This window comes from Sinohyriopsis cumingii, chromosome 3 (genome assembly GCF_028554795.1).
Source record: "Sinohyriopsis cumingii isolate HCF-2022 chromosome 3, ASM2855479v2, whole genome shotgun sequence".
NCBI classification, from domain to species: Eukaryota; Metazoa; Mollusca; class Bivalvia; order Unionida; family Unionidae; genus Sinohyriopsis; species Sinohyriopsis cumingii.
The window spans coordinates 49447168-49465493 of NC_142963.1; the positions used below are offsets into that span (position 1 = coordinate 49447168).

Sequence of the window (18326 nt, forward strand, 5' to 3'; positions counted from 1 at the left end):
AAATAATATATTGTGCACAAGCCAGGTGAGTCAGGTGCATTTGAGCCTGTTGCTTCTTCATACATTTGGGCCTGTTGTTTCTTTATACATTTGGGCCTTTTGCTTCTTTATACATTTGGGCCTGTTGCTTTTTTATACATTTGGGCCTGTTGCTTCTTTATACATTTGGGTCTGTTGCTTCTTCATACATTTGGGCCCGTTGCTTCTTTATACAATTGGGCCTGTTGCTTCTTTATACATTTGGGCCTGTTGTTTCTTCATACATTTGGGCCCGTTGCTTCTTTATACATTTGGGCCTGTTGCTTCTTCATACATTTGGGCCCGTTGCTTCTTTATACAATTGGGCCTGTTGCTTCTTTATACATTTGGGCCTGTTGTTTCTTCATACATTTGGGCCTTTTGCTTCTTTATACAATTGGGCCTGTTGCTTCTTTATACCTTTGGGCCTGTTGCTTCTTTATACAATTGGGCCTGTTGCTTCTTTATACATTTGGGCCTGTTGCTTCTTCATACATTTGGGCCCGTTGCTTCTTTATACAATTGGGCCTGTTGCTTCTTCATACATTTGGGCCTGTTGTTTCTTTATACATTTGGGCCTTTTGCTTCTTTATACATTTGGGCCTGTTGCTTTTTTATACATTTGGGCCTGTTGCTTTTTTATACATTTGGGCCTGTTGCTTCTTCATACATTTGGGCCCGTTGCTTCTTTATACAATTGGGCCTGTTGCTTCTTTATACATTTGGGCCTGTTGTTTCTTTATACATTTGGGCCTGTTGCTTCTTTATACCTTTGGGCCTGTTGCTTCTTTATACAATTGGGCCTGTTGCTTCTTTATACATTTGGGCTCATACATGTAGCCCTTACTTTCATTGATCATAGAAAGTCAGTTATCCAGATTTGTAATAATCTTGACTTATTCATCCTGTTGTTTCATTCAGTAGTCTTGTCTCTGAAGGAAACATTATTACCCAAGGTAGGTCACTGTGTAGACATGGGCAGCCATTTTAATAGAATGTTTTTTAGGTTTTGGCCACTTTATAGTAATCTGTTGGTGATATGCAGATAATTGAATGTAAAAAAAGTAATAATTTCCAATGGATTCCTCAGTATAGGGTCATCTTTTATAAAAGTTATATTCAGCCATATCTGGACTACTGTAATGTAACTTGGGGTAATATCTCTAATTCAAACATAACAACACTTTTAAGACTCCAAAAGAGGGCTTGCCATTTAATTCTAGATCAATTTATAGACAATTTTCTGGATGCAATGAATTATATAAAGGTTTTAATAATACATGAAAGAATATTTCTTTGACTAAATTGGCGTATAAAGTATCCAGAAAAGCCATTCCTGTCTATATAAGCAATATCTTTCACCAAAGAGATGCTGATGGTACTCCAAATTTAAGGTCCATAAGAAGTAAAAATTACATTATACCAAGGCCAAAGAAAGAATTATTAAAATAAAGTTTCAATATACATTTACTGGTCCAGTGGCATGGAACAACATTCCCAGTGACATAAGGCATGCTCCTAGCATTTCTTCTTTTCATAATCAATGTCTTAAATTGATGAAATCTTTAGAAAATTTAAGAGTTCTAAAAAATACCACCTTTTTTTCTATAATTTTGCATCATTTGTATTGTTGAATTTTTCAATGCAGGATGATATTTTATGTTTTATATATGTTTATGTTTTCACAGATGCATGTGCATGTGTTTTAGGATTGATACTTTGAATTTTAAAGTTACTTAATTAGTGTCAAGCCAGATTCTTCACATCATGTTGTATATACTGTATATATTGTACACAACAGATAGAAGGCCTCAAGGTAGATTAGTTCTGTAACTAATTGAGTTACCTTCTCTAAATAAAGTCTTTATTATTATTATTATTGTTATTATTATTATTATTATTATTATTATTATTATTATATAAATATTTGCAAAATAAAAATAAAAGTTCCCTGTATAAAAAGTAACTAACTAGATCCACTAGATAGTATAGCAAATTTGCATCTTTTTAATACATATAAAACCTGCCCTCTTCCCCTTCCACCAGCTTACCCCATCAAACTTTGACTCGGGGCTTGTAACTAAACATCTGTCAAATATATTATATATCTGTGTGTTATGACTTCGCTTTTGGTGAAAAGATGTTTAAAAGTATTACATTGAAGACATTTTTTTGTATATTTGTCCATTGACTCCCACCAAGGGACATCACAACTGTGCTCGTCATAGAAATTTAATTAATTAATTAATTACCTGTGAGTAATGTTTGGTGAAATTCCACCAAGCCATATAGGATGCAATAGACTTGTGGACATACAGATAGACATACAGATGGGTGGATGGACAGAGTGCATGTACCTATATCATAATGTCTCCCTTTGGGGGCCCCGAGTGGCCAAGTGGTCTAAAGCACTTTTCGTTACAAATCACTGCCATCTCCACTCTGTCTGCGTGGGTTCAAGTCTAGGATTCGGCCAATGTGGGTATGTGAGAAAGCTTGTCAGTAGCTTCTCATGGGTTGGTGGTTCTTCCGGGGGTTTTCCCGGGTTCTTCTTCCACCATTAATACTGGCCACCATTCATAGCCTATCGTGTGCTGAAAAATGGCGTTAAACCCCACAACAACAACAACAACAACAACAACAACATGTCTCCCTTTGGAATAAAAAAACTGAATTTAAGGGATAGAAAAATACAGACAGTTTGCAGATGACCTTGTGCTGGAAACATGTTTGAGCCCTGAAGTATAGACTGAGAAGTATAGCAACTGTGTTCATGCTTGATTATTGTGACTACAAAAACATAAAAATGGCATTCATTGTACTATCAGGTTGAAGTTATCTAAGTCTAATTAATACTGTATGATACTCTTTCATGCTCTGACAAGTAAAAACATAAACAATCAATGATCTTATGAATTATTTATTCATTTTTCAGGATATAAAAGCTTGGTATTACTGTAGGACTCATGGTACTAATTCAGTTCCCATAGTAAACCTATGCAAAACATCATGATATTAAAAATTCAATAACTTAACATTTTTGAGTGCTCATGATCAAACCTATATTTATCAGTATAGATGAAACCTGGATGTCAGCTTCTGTGTACAGGAAAGGATATGAGCTGCATGTGTTTGAAACATGTGCTTTCAATTCTGCACCAGGGAGTCAGGTGCTAATTTTAATAATGAGTGTTCCAAACTCAAGACTTAAAGGACTGAAATTCCATTAATAAAACACTTACAACTAGGATTAGCTCTCAAAAAATTCTTTTTCCTAAAACATAACTTACATTATTACCAATCCTGATCAGCCAAACCCATATATACTCTATTTTATGTTCACCCATTTCCAGACTGGTTCCCATTTTTCCGTATCATTAGTACCATGTGTCCTGTATATACTCACTTATAAGCTGAGTCCAACTGCAAACTGCACATACCGATTGCCTGTATGGTAAGGAGAAATCAGTAGAACAAACAACACAGATCCTGATCTGCAGGCACATTATGCTATGGCAGATCATGATCTTCATAGTTTGCAGTTTAATTCGACTTATAAGTGAGTACTTACAATATTAGTGCTGAACATACAGAATCTTTAAAGTGCCATATAGTCAGCACATTGTCCAAACTTTACCATACAACTACCTTCATTGTTAAAAAAATGAATTTCAGACTACTATTAAAGGAAAAATTAATTCAGAGACCAGGTGGAGTAAGGCTGCAAAAAAAGCCCATAAAATCAAAACATTGATACAGAAGGAAACAAATTGTGTATAGAACAAATACATTGTGTTTTATTTCTTACAGGTATTGAACATAAAATTTTAACTCCAATGATTCCATATCAGCAAATATTACTTGGATCTGCAAATGTTAGCTCTACTGGTGTTTCTGTTGGCTCATGTTTGCAGTTGATACTCCTAAAATACTTGCAGGCTCGACAAACAATAAGTCTTGATATTCCTACTCCAGAATGGATGGTTGTATCACCATGGGATTTTAACCAGAAGGACTTCATGTGATGTCTGGTTGATCCCAAATAATCCTTTTTTTGGGGTCAAGTCCACAGGCTAATGTCACCATGACTGAAAGAAGAAAAATGTGTTTCCACACAATAGCATTAGTTATATATAGAGCAGGACCACACTTTGTTGATGACTTGCACTTGGAGTAAAGAGAAACCCTGTTGTTTTGAGGTTCAGAGGGGCAAAGGTCAAGGACGTTGTAAGAAGAGAAATGGTTTCTGCACAAAAGTTCACTTATCTACACAAAGGACTATTAAACATGGGCTGGGCATATAGTGTGCTGTTCTTGGTACCCTTTGTTACATGTATTTCTTCTTTGACTATAACAAGGTATAATAATGAACATAAATTTTTGAATGCAGCATCATTTGCATTATTCTGTGGATTGCTGTGAAACTTGATACATATTATGGCTATCTTCAGATATGCCTTTTTGCCAGTCAAGGGACTCATATTGACTCAAGCAAAATGATGATATAGCAACATCTGTACATGACATTGTGGAAATATTCTACAGTTTCTGCATCTCCAGTAACAGTATTCAAAACCAGACTAACATCACAGTTGAACTTGATGCTCTCTATCATTTATAAAAGCTAAAATTCCTGATGATAATTGTTTCAGATGCTAATGTTAGTGAAGCTGATGTTTTTGATATGCTAAGTAAGGTGAATATTAATAAATCCTCTGGATTGGATGGTATTGGTCCATGAATTCTTAAAATTGCTGCACCAGTAATAAAAAGGTCAGTAACGCATATCATAAACTTAAGTATAATGAGTGGTAATTTTCCAGAAACACTGAAATATGCAAAGGTTACACCTATCTTTATGAAAGGGGAAAAGGAGGATCCTAGGAATTACAGACCAATATCATTTTTACCTGTATTGTCAAAATTATTGAAAAGCATGTATCCATTCAGGTCTGTAAATTTTTTTAAACCTACTCTCTATGTCATAAAGCAAAATCAGGTTTTTGAAAGTACCACTCGTGCCAAACAGAACTTACCAAATTAATTGATCTTTGGCTGAACTAAATGGATAATGGACATATGACTGGGATTGTTTTCCTTGACTTCAAGAAAGCCTTTGACCTTGTTGATCATGAAATTCTGCTGCAAAAGTTGAACTGTTACAGGTTCGACAGTCCTTCTTTAAACTGGTTTAGATCATACCTAAACCAAAGGTCTCAACAAGTAAGCATTGGCAATATTAGCTCTCAAACTCACACTATTCATTCAGGGGTCCCTCAAGGCTCAGTTTTGGGCCCTCTCCTCTTCCTTATCTATATCAATGATCTACCATTTAATAATAAATCCACAAATACAGATTTGTTTGCAGATGATGCAACCTTGTATACATCTAGTTCTGATACTGAAGTTATCCAAATGAGATTAAACTCAGACTTTATTAGAGTTCAACTGGGCACAACAAAATAGGAATGTAATTAATGAAGGTAAAACGAAATGTATGATTTTGGGGACATCACAAAAACTACTCAAGTCAGGGAACCCAAAACTATCTCTTGCAATAAATAATCATCCATTAGAAAATGTCAAACATAAAAAGCTTGTAGGTTTGTCCGTAGATAATAATTTATCATGGGATGACCATATTGATAAGCTTTGTAAAACACTGTCATCCACAATTGCTTTACTCAGCAGAATCAAGAAATATTTACCTATTTCTCATGGTATCTAGTTGGACTGAAATGAAAATTAACCAATCTTTTATTCCACCATGGAGGGCATATCAATAATCTTGCTATTGCTACACCACCTGTATGGATGGTCATTCAGCATGGGTTTTAACCAAAATACTTCAGATTATATCTAGTTGGTCCTTAACGAAAATGGTGTTGATGTTTTATCTATTATGGCTTAGCAGCCATCTTGAAAATCTGGTCATGGCTACTCCCCCTGAATGAATGGTCATGTTGACGTAGGGTTTTCAAGAAAAGACTTTTTATGATGACTGTTTTGTCCTGAATCAGAATGGTGCTGATCATAGATTCGGTATGACTACCACAGTTACAAAAAGTAAGTGAAATTAGGTAACCCTTTAAATGACCTCGCAAAAGACTGCTGAACAGAATTGGTAGAAAACGTCCAGACAATAAAGACCTTTCAGGAGGAAGAATCTTGTCATGGCAGCCTTTCAGTTTTGCTATAAATGATGCCAATTGGCATCAAATGTGATACAGATAAACCTTTACATGAGTTCTAAAAGACTGCGAATCAGAATTAGACAAAATTTACAGGAAGAAATCTTGCATAAAGACCTTTGAAATTTTTACAAATCATGTTATTTCAACATCATGAAATATTGCTGCCATTACTTAACAAAGATAAATCTTCAGTTGACTTCTACAACACTACATAGATGACCAAAGTTGCCAGCAAAAGCTACAGGCTGCTGTTACTAAAAATAGAAAAATTTCTAAAAATTTGCTGATCAGAGTTTGACCACATTTTGGCTGCCATGACAAAAAATAGAATAACCTTTCAGTGATTTATTCTGAGAAAGATCAGTTTACAAAATGAATTCTGTCATAAGGCCTTTTTAATGTTTGCACATGATGCCATTACATCGTCCAGCATGGATGCCATTAATGAACATTTTTAAAACCCTGAAATGTTAGAAAGCATCATACTAGAACAAATTTGTTTACCTACTGCCCTCACATTTCACTTAAAGTTAGGTGTCCGGAATGGAGTGATCTTAATGTCCACATGGGTCTTTTGTTTTGTTAACATTATTTCTATTGTTTATTTATTTTCAGGAACACAGAGGGCTGTACGATGACATGCCAAAATCATCTCAGAGTAATAATGGAGAGTATAACGTTTCCAATTCTACACAAAAATCAGAAGATCCTAGCAGTGATAAGTATTTTGATAGTATGGCAAATTCCTTAAATGACAATAGAACGGTAGAGGATAATAAATATGAAAGATATGTTAGTTCAAATGAAGCTGATGATGGTAAAAGTAGAGATGTCCTCTTCAGAAAAAGAATAAAGAGTTTTTTGAGTGACGGAGAAAATGACAGATACAACTCAAAGACGCAAGAACAAAGAGAAATAGATTCCACAAGAAAAACTCAGCATAAAGGACAACAACGACCAAAACATAAAAAGCACAAAATTGCATCAAACACAAACCTTTCAAAATTTGACTTCCTTGACAAAAAGGATATCAAAGTTGACACCCCAGACTTCGAGGACACTTCAAAACTAAAGAAAAATGCAAGTGACAAGGATAAAACGGTTGATGACTCCCATATACTCCATCATGAAGATTCGCTGTTTGACTTGAATTCTTTTGTGAAGGAAAATCCTGATTTAAATAAGAACACGGGCATCATTGAAGATGATATTATGTACCAGCGTGATCAGGGGTATCAGATGGAGCACAGGTCTGATGGAGAATTCAATCATTTTGGTCATCAGAGGAGATACGGCAGTAAAAAGGACAGTGACTTAGATGACTCATATGAAGATGATGATACAGATGATGCAGATGATGGTAAAGGAGGAAAAGATGAAAATAAAGAATTGAAAAAGGATGGATATTATGGCTATTATTATGGAGTACGTGAAAAGGAACACGGTGGAAGTTTGAGTGGCAAGGATGAAAGTGCAAAGAGGACAGTGAAGGAACATGAAAATAGTCAGAAGAAACAAGAAAGTGGCAGTGATGAGGAAGAAAAAAAAGTTAAAGGTAGTGAAGAGGATGAAGATGAAGGTGGAGAAGAAAAAGATGAAGATGAGAAAAATAAAACAGAAGAGAAGAAAGAGGATGAAGATAAGAAGAAGCAGAAGAAAGAGGATGAAGGTGAGGATGAGGAACAGGATGAAGAAAAAGGGAAGGAAAGCAATGGGAAAGGTGAAGGAGATGAAGAGAAGGAAGAAGAAGAAAAGAAACAAATAAAGGATGAAGATAGAAGGAATGGAAAAAGTGAAGGAGATGAAGAGGAGGAGGAAGAAGAAGAAAAGAAGCAAATAAAAGATGGAGATGGCAGTGAAAAGGAAGAGGAAGATGAGAAGGAGGAAAAAGAAGATAAAGAAATTGATAAAGATAAGGTCCACGCTGATGCAAAACAGCCAACATCTGGACAAGGGCACTATCTATTTAATCAACCATTCAATCCATATGCCATTGATGTAGAGGACATTTATATCGAGTCCAGGCCAATAGGTAAGCAAATCAGTGAAAGCTAGTAATGTGAATTCTGTTTCATGTAATCTTTTTTGTTTCCTGATTTTCAAAAGGAGAGAGGGACATTGTCTATCCATCTTTCCATCTTGCTGTCATTATTTTATTGATGTCTTTCCTTCCATCCATCCCATTTTCATTTCTGCACAGTAACTGTCATAATTATAATGGGATTTCAACCAAATTTGGTATGCAACTAAATCTTGATCAGACCTTGACCAAGTTTTTTCTTCTTTTTTTTCTGAATTGTTTAGAGACCAAATGTCAGACCTACCCATTTTCATTTCCACACAATAATTACTTTTTAGATTTAAACCAAACTTGGTAAATAGCTTAATGTTGATAAGACCTTGAATGAGGTTGGTTGTCATCATTCTACTTCATCATTTAGGAGAGTTATGGCCCCTGATGGTCAGACTTCCTACTTCTGTTTCCGCACAATAACTTAATATTATTCATGGACATCGACCAAATTTGGCTTGCAGCTTTATATTGAGAAGACCCTGAATACGTTTGATTTTTCGTTGTTTACATTATTGTTTGCAGTATTATTGCTCTTGATTTTTGGATCCACACACTTTCACTTCTGTGCAATAGCTTCTTTTTTAATATATTACTTAAACCAAATTTTGATAAGTAGTTTGATATTGATGAGATCTTGGTCCAATTTGATTGTCAGCATTTACATTAAAGTTTAGCTGATTTATAGCACCTGATTATTGGACCCACCATCTTTTGTTCCCATGCAATAAACAGAGCTCTAGATGAATTTTTTTAATCAATTGTGTATTCTATTCCCGTGTTTAGAACTAATTGCTTTTTTTTGTTTTAATTGATGGGGTATTTGTGAATACTGTAAAGCCAAAACCTGTGTAATGAAACTTAATTTTAATCAGATATTAAGAAACCATTTTAATGTGTCAGATGACTTTGTGACCAAGACAAGTTCAGGCTATGTTTGTTTATATGACTCAGTTTGAGTGAGTATTCTTGCATTGATCAAGTAGTCTTTTCAAAGGTGCATACATCATTTGGAACTTGAATGTATAACATACTTTATATTGATTGAACTTGCCATCATACAATATGGGCTAGCTTTTGTCATGATCAATAAGTAGACATTTTTGGACTTCATGCCTAAATTAAATTGGTTTGCATAATTTGACTACAATTAAAATTTCTTTATTAGTTTTTATTTGAACTGACTGCATAAAATGTGGAAATATGATGTTTATCTGGAATTCTGAGTGAATTATTGGAATAATATTCAAGTTAAAAATAAAATTGTTATGCACTTTGTTATTGATGAGACACTGGCTGAGTGTTGTGCATTGTCGTTTGAGTTATTGTCCCATTTTATAGACCCACTCATTTTGAGGCAAAACAATAACTAGCCCAATTTATTATTTTTATCCTTAATTGCTGTTGAATTTCATAAAAATTTGGTATGCAGCTTGACCTTTGTTGAGTTTAGCATTTGTTGGTGGAGTTATTGCTCTTGATCAGATAACCCACTTTTGTTTCAGTGTAGTTAATCCTTGAATTATTTTAGAATTTTGACAAAATTGTATTGGCAGCTAGATGAGACTAATGAAAAGTGAATACATCAGTTTCTTGGTATATCCTTTTTTTTCTCAAATAATATGTAGCAGCAACCTGTGCCAGAATTTTAGTAAAATGGTGCCATCAAGTGGGATGAGAAGTTTAGGGTCGAGATTTTTGTTTTATAAGATATAACAGTATTGAATTACCTTAAAATCCATTTTATAATGCCTGCTTAGTATCAAGGCATTGGCATCAAATACTTGTAAGGTTTTAATTAAAATCTTTCTCCATATATGCTACTTGACAGTGATGAGACCAATGGATGGAATCCATTGTCAATGTTCTGTGTCCTCACAGATTTAAAGCCTCGCTTTGTCAGACCAAACCAACTTTCATGACCACCCAATAATTCCCTTAGTTATGAATGGATTTCAACCAAATTTGGCATGCAGCTATTTACTGATGAGACCTTGGCTGATTTTGATTGTCAATATTGTATGTCATCATCTATTAGAGTTATAGCCCCAGATTTTTGGGACCATCCACTTTTTCAAAACAGTATCTACCCTAATTATGGCTAGATTTATTCCAAATTTTGTTTACTGCTTGGTGTTGCTGATGTCTTGGCTGAGTTTCATTAGTAGCATTCTACCTCATTGTTTATTAGTATTATAGCTCCTAATTAATTATGAGACCCACCCATTCTTTTATGTCCTATAAAAGTCTTAATTATTATATTTTAATTAGATTTGGTATTCTACTTGATACTGACAAGACCTTCATACTGAGTTCCATGTCAACTTTCTGTATCAGCATTTTATGGAATTATAGCCCCTGAATGTCAGACGCACCCACTTTTGTCTCCACAGAACAACTCCATTACATATTACTGGATTTTAACTAAATTTACTATGTAGCTTGATATTGATGAGACTAAATAAAAGTGGGAACATGGATTCCTGAAATCGCTTATTTGTGCTGTATGTGTTCGACAGAGCCTGATCACAAAGATCTTTTTATTATGCCTCATGTGCAGTGGCAAGTATAGTTAGAACCTTTCATATCACTCTGCCGATGGGTGATGTTAGAGCCATTTTCTTATTGGAAAGTCTGAATTTTACTGTCCTAAACATAAGCAGCCTTTACTGGCCTATATTTTGTAACCAAGGATCCATTGAAATATTTGACTTGAAGAGGTCAATAGCTTTGTAATTATTCTTCATGCCAGATCATTCATTCTGGTAATCTCACTTGTGTCTCAGTTTGGCAGCATTCTTTCCCATACCTATGTCATCTTTTGTTTCAGCTGTCTAGACATCGGAGACAACAGTGTCATGGGTAGAAATTGCCTAACAGACTATATGAATGGGGCGGAGCATGTTGATTATATAAAGATAAATAATTAAGCAATGACCTCACATTACAATGGATCTATGGTTACAAAATTTAGACTAATTATACATGCTGTGCCTTGTTAAGGATTGCAAAGTTTGGACTTGTCAATTGGTTAGGTGATGTCAGAGACTTGGACTATAAAAGGAAGTATGTTTCTATTCCATCCACTTGTTTTTATTCCAATCCTCTATTGTTTCTTGTTTGCTTTGGTGTTTTATGACTCAGCAATACAATTTGGTTATTTTGTGCCAAGGCAATTGGAGTAAAATGCCTTGCCCATGCTGGACCTGATAATTATGGCAGTGTGAGATCTGGGACTGATTTTTTTCTCAGCAGCAAACCTATCATATATTAGCAGCACTAGCCCACTGGACATTTGATATTTCTTACTTGTTCCAATAAATTGAAGGGAATGTGATTTTTAAGTCTTAAATCATCTGAAAACAGTTGTGAAAAGACTCTGATGCAGGTGGAAATCTATTGATAGTGAGAGACTGGTCCTATGAAATGTTTGTGGAAATTGGCAAATTTAGCATGCAATATGCAGATCACCAGTCTAAGCTCAATCTTTGTCAATCAAATGTTTGTCTTCTCAACTGTAGCTAAAACTAAGCATCACATGTTTCATCTTACCATATGTTCTTGATGGATGACTATGAGTTTATTTAAATATGGATTTACTGACGGTGGAAAGAATCAACCAGACATGTTGTATTGCAGGAATTCAAAAATCACAGGTCCAAAAAGGGTACAAACATAAATTTAAACATACCAGTATTTGGACTTCACAGGATCAGTGGATAAAGACTTGGCTTTGGGTTGAGTAAGATGAAAAGAGGTTGCTTATGTTTTATTCAGCATGTACAGCATTCACAGTGTCAGCAAATTATTCCTGTGCCTGATTCAGAGGAATGTCCAGTTTTAATACTGACCCATTGATAGCATATAAAACAAGCCAAGAGCATATTACTTGCACCAGAAAGGTTATTAAATCAAACATTCCACCCATCCCCATCAGCAATACCCTTATTCCTCAAGCCTTTACAAAGCTGACTGCAGATTAGAAGAAAAGACATGACTGTCTTCTCAGCACTGCATATGCGGAGATTAAAGCTAGAAAATTTCACAATTAAACAAGACTTACCAAAGTCGCAGTTTGATTGGGATTTTATGAACCTGTAAGTGCCTGAGGGATCACATGAGATGGAATTGGTCACGTGATGAGTCAGTCTTTAGAGCATGATCAGCTTGGATGCCTCAGAAAACAATAAGATAATTAATTTGCATATGGGTGGGCATGTGATCCCTCAGGCACTAATACAGGTTCATAAAATCCCAATCAAACTGTGACTTTGGTAAGTTTTGTTTAATTGTGAAATTTTATTTCCCCTGTAAGTGTCTCAAGATCCCATGAGATTTCAGAGTTTATGCATCCATGCACAACAATGAAGAAAGAGTAAAGTAAAATGTGTATTTGCGATACTAGATACAATTATAAAGAACAATGTATAAGCATCTGAGATTGAATCAAAAATTTTTTATAGCTGGGACTTCCCAAGCACAGCACTGTTGAAATCTAAGCTATCTGATACAGGATTATGATAGAACTTGCAAAGTGCAATCATTACTCCATGCTAGTCATAATAATAGTATGCAAAGACAGTTTCAATTTAGCTGCAGCGGTGCTTGATGCAGCTCTATTGCTGTGGGCCCCAAAAATGGATGTATCAATCCCGGCCTCCTTCATAACAGTCTTGATTCATCTAGCTATGGTGCTTTTAGCAACAGCTCTAAAAGGAGGTTGTGTGGTTATCAATTTTTTATTATTTTTTTTTATATCTGCAAGCAGTTTACTTTACATTTGCAGGTGTACCGTCTAACTTATTATGTAGTAATTCATCCATGAGCCTGAGAAGGGGAACACTAGCTTTAGCAACAGTTCCTTGGAACTTTTGGAGCTTGGCATCCATTTGTTTTGTAGCTTTGTTCATTTTTGCTCAAATTTCGAGATTTACTTTAGGCACACTTAAATTTTGGCAATTTTGTGGCCTTAAATGTTTTTCGCTCAAGTTCTTAAATTTATCCTGTGCTATTTGGGTCCTGAATCCTGCATTCACAACTTTGGCCAAGCTCTTCTGAATGGGCGGCCCACAACATTCATGCACTTCATAAAAGTCGGAGTTTTTTCAGGATGTCATTTCCTTCAATTTCTGAGGGTAAATTTGGTGGTGATGCTACTAAGTTTTGAAGGCCACGCTCGAAGTCATCAACATCTTCCTCACTTTCCGTATCGGTGTTAGAAAGATCACTTTCCTCAATATGCTGAACTGTTTCCATCCGTACATGTTTCCATACTGGTCCATCAAATCCCGGCATATCAGCCATGGTTTTTTTGTATGACTGTCAACTTGTGACATCATAGTTGTTACTGTAGCTGACAAATTTGTCAATAATTCAAGGTGATGGTCCCACATCACTTGATTGTGTGTCGCTTGTCGTTCAATAAGACTATCATCTGGGTGCCGCCATTCTATTGCAATGTCACGTTTTCTATCACCGACTCTCAAGATTTCACACTCATGTAACAAGCTCTTGAAAGTAATGGCATAGTCAACTTATCTGTAGATACAGGATTTCTCCTTGATTTTGATGCCACTAAAGGGCTATTATTTTGCATAGTTGTTCCCCTTTGGGAATCATTGCGTTTTGTTGCAACTGTGATGGAGAAATCTTTGGCCTTATCAGCTAAACGATGCTTGGCTCTATTTTGCAATATTTCTTGCAAAAGCCCATGCCCTGTACTAACAAGATACCTTTGGCTTTGTCTCGATTCCGCCATTATGCAAAGCTGTGCAAGAGACAACACTCAAAAATGATGAAACAATGAAGTACAGTACAGTTATGACTGTATAATGCCTTCAAAACAGTAGAGGAAGTTTCTGCCCCTCACTAATTTCAAATTTGCATGAAAGTTCAGCTGTAAAGTTTGTGAAAATTTAAAACTCTAGAAAAACACAAAGTACTGACTCCTTGATGCTGGACCATTCACTGACTCGTCATGTGGCCAATTCCATCTTATGGGATCCCAAGGCACTTACAGGGGAAATAAAACTCCCTGATTTTTAGTTAACTTGTTAAATTCTGCAAAACAAATGGTCTAGATTTGGGACAAAGTTACAGCAGCAATCAAGCTGTACACCTTTCCTCAACTCCCTGAAGACCCAGTACAAAGACAAATAAGTTCCAGATCACAAGCATTAATACTGATAGTAGCACTTGCTGATCAGGCCATTTTTGAGCAAGAGATATTGTATGTAAGGTATGTCTTGCCTCCATGACTGTATTTGTGCACAAATTAAAGGACAATATACAAGATATGATTGCTATACACTGTGTAGATTCATTAATTAGAATGGGCTGCATTAGATGCAAATAAGAAGTCCTTCATTTATACCAGCAGTTTAGGATACCATTGAGGACACATTTATTGGTTTTACTATTCTTCACCAAAAAAGATGTGTGAATTGAGAGATGTAGCAAATGTGATTGAAATTGATCGGAGACATTTTAGCTCCAACAAACATGTTCAGTGTCTAGCAAGTAAGTAGTGAGCCCCGTGCGCCTTGAAGTGACCCCTGTGTGCCCTTGAAGAACCTCAGGCAGTTATTGTTCATCTTAAGCATACTTCTGCTGTTAGCATCCATGCTGTTAATGCCATTATCTCTAAGATTTAACATCAGTGACCTTGAAAAGGTTGTATTTTTTGCTTGACTATTTGCCCATCATAGCTGGCCTGTCCAGTGCTTTCCAGACTGAAGATCTCCTGATTGTTGAATTGCCTTACATGGTAGTGCAGATTGTATCAGGCAGAAGTATGAAAGTATTTCTGCCAAAGTACATGTATGACCCTGTAGATATTATATTTGGCAGTGTTTCACTGAAGCAATAATATAAACCTGTTACATTTCATAAGTGTAATAAAGTGCAAGTAATGCTAAACAATACAATCAGACATATTCAAGACAGATTTTCAAATCAAAAGTAGGAACCAATCAAACAGCTGTTAAGTGTTGAAATTCCATGAAAGGCCTCTGGACAATGCTGTCAGGTATGGTGATGAGGATTTAAAGTGCCTGCTGTTTAAATCAGTGGTGGGTGCCTATTTCTTAGACCAGGACAAGCAAACAATTCTAGAGAATGACTGGCTTCCATTAAAATTCTTTAAATAAAGTCATTATTATTATTATTATTATTATTATTATTAATATTATTATTATTATAAACTGCATATAAAGCCCCTTCTATTCATAATGTATATTCTGATTAAATGTTCACAGCATTATATTATTCCAACTTTTTGGATGTAGACTATTTTGAAAAATACCTTAGTGGCACAATTTAGCAAAAAGCAATTAAATACAGTTGTAGGCATATGTAAATGACTTGATTAGATGTTCATGCCATTATGAAAAATTCGCTACATTTTTAAATAGTTTTGACCTATTTTGGTCTGCAGTATTTTTACAAAAGCAATTTTTCTATTTTGGTCCAAGATTTTAACCTTCTGGTCCCTCTTTTGGACAAAAATTCAAACTTATCTTAATTTTTGCAAAGCTGAAGCTTTTTGGGTGTAGCTTAACTTTTATCAATTCAGTATTATGAGAGCGGGATTAAAATCCAGACCTAAAAACTCAGTGAGTTTTGTGGGTTGGGCTGTGTTTTTTCTTAAAAAAACAAATCCTTATCTACCAAGTAATTACTTTAATATGATGCCATGAATGGGGTAATTTATTGCTGATTACCTACCAAGTAATTACTTTAATATGATGCCATGAATGGGGTAATTTATTGCTGATTACCTACCAAGTAATTACTTTAATATGATGCCATGAATGGGGTAATTTATTGCTGATTATGTAAAGCTACACTTGTTTATTCAGTAGTGGAGTTTTTGCAACATTTAATGAGCGTAACATGCACAAGTCTAATATGAAATTGGATTATGGCACATATTGCTTGACTTTTGAAGTAGTTATGGCCCTTTGTTTACCTAGCATTTACTTGTAATATTGCAGTAGGGGAAGATGTGTATTAAAATGAGTCTTTTTTGTGTATTGTTTGCAGAGAGCTGTGTTGAAGACTTTGACTGCCCCCCAGGACGCATTTGCAAATTTGGCTTCTGCATTTGTGGCCCACCAATCCTATGTATGGGCCACAAGAAACCCGTATGTGGTTCTGATGGCTTCATGTATCCTAGTCACTGTGAGCTCCACCGCACTGCTTGCATGAAGAGGGAACATATATGGATTGATAGTGACACCAACTGCATGGGTCAGGGTCAAGGACAAAGTCAAGGTCAGGCTGAAACTGGTAAGTATAAACAACATGATACAGCTAACAAGAGACCAATTGAATCCTTCATCTACATTGATTTAGCATAACATACTGAATTTTGCATCTGACATTCCTGAGAGAAAAAAAGGAGGGTCAGAGCCAAAATAGCTCATTGTAAATATTGATGCAACTTTCAAACAGCAAAACACTCACTGAACATTTCTTTACCTTTACATAGAACATAAATGTAGGTTTATGCTAACACTAAACAGTTTCAAGTGTAAACTTGAAATTACATGTGAACCCATAATTAGAAAGATACATGAAACTCTTACATAATTTGAATATAGGTACTGTAATAACATTTGTAATGGATGGTTGATGTATATCGTGATTTCATTTCATTATTCATGGTTTCCATCCCCCCCCCAGCAGAATAAGGTGATTATCAAAACATTGTTTGTTTTCCTAATTTTTTTTATTTCCTTATTAAGAATAAATGCATCAGGATTTCACCACATGGTCCTGGAAAATTTCATTCCTAAAGACAATAAAGGATGGGAGAAACTGACTTTTTATTTTGTTTTTGGCAGTAGAGTGTCAGTCCTTTGAGGGACTCTTGTTTGTTAGTGCTGGACATTACTCTGTCTGCTTATGCAGATCAGGACATAACAGCGTTTTATTAGTTTGTGTATTTCTTACATTGTCCTTGAAAGTGGTAATGTCATGGATTAAGAAAGTCATCCAATAGTAAGTCTTTGTTATGGAGATCCCATCTCTGACAGTATGTGGTATTGAAATACTGGTTCTAGCTTATGGTAGTAAATGTAATATTAGATTTTTGTATGCATTTCCTTGTTTAGAGATAAGGTTCTTAAGATTTTTTAATTGGTAAATTTATCTCTACTCGAAGGCCTTTGTAAAATAAAAAATCCTGTTTTCTTTCCCACTTGTAGTCATTGGTTTTCTTTTATGGTCAACTATAATTTTTACCTAATTGCTTGAAAATATTATTGAGTTAAGCTTCTTTTTGATCTTGCCTTTGTTCTTGCTTCGCAAATTTTTCTTCTGTTTTTTTTTTTAAAGTCCTGTCTTATATTATGCCTAGTTATATTTGTTAATGTTCTGTTTTAAATTCATGATTACTAGGCAAAATTTAAAGCAATCAGTACTTGAAATAATTTTAAAGAAAACATCAAACGGGTTCTTTTTGCTTTACCTGATCTAAGTGTAGGCATGTAGTTGCATGAGTTGCTAGTAGCTTCCAATTAGGTGTTGGTTAACCCCAGAGTAGTCAGATCCAGAAGTCACATTCAGACTTGTAGGACTTGGTGTTCATGGTTGATATTAATTTTCAGAGTACTACAGTACTTTATTTACCAGGTTAGTGAAACATGTATGATTGCCAATGATGTAGACTTGGATCTGTTTGCACATAATGTGCTACTGGTGTATGTGGTTCTTGTTGAATCTTCAGAATAAAATAAATAGAAAAGAGCCGTATCTGAGAGTGTATGATATACTATTATCGATTATTTTTGTAGTAGTACGAGTTATGTATAACAGGGAAATACAGTATTAAAATTTGGCTTTCTCCAATACTCATCCAGTGGCAAAGGGACAATTTCACTGACTGATAGTCACACAGTGGAGTGTTGTAGCAAAAAATATTGCTAAAGTATATTTGTTCAGTACTGGCCTGGAGGGATGTCTGCAATTGAACACAAAGTAAACAGGAATCAATCTCCTGATTGGTTAAGCGGAGAAGCTTTATTGCAGACATATTTACA

The 18326-nt window shown here is 35.2% G+C and overlaps 1 protein-coding gene across 2 annotated transcripts in view; it reads left to right on the forward strand.

Moving 5' to 3' along the window:
* The window catches only part of LOC149802825 (uncharacterized), a 151707-nt gene that overhangs the window by 76636 nt on the left and 56745 nt on the right, over positions 1-18326 (forward strand). For both annotated transcript variants that reach the window (XM_089952280.1, XM_089952279.1), the window contains exons 3-4: positions 6828-8244; positions 16327-16572. In XM_089952280.1, the coding sequence (XP_089808406.1) occupies positions 6828-8244; positions 16327-16572 (1663 nt within the window). The remainder of the gene's footprint in view (positions 1-6827; positions 8245-16326; positions 16573-18326) is intronic.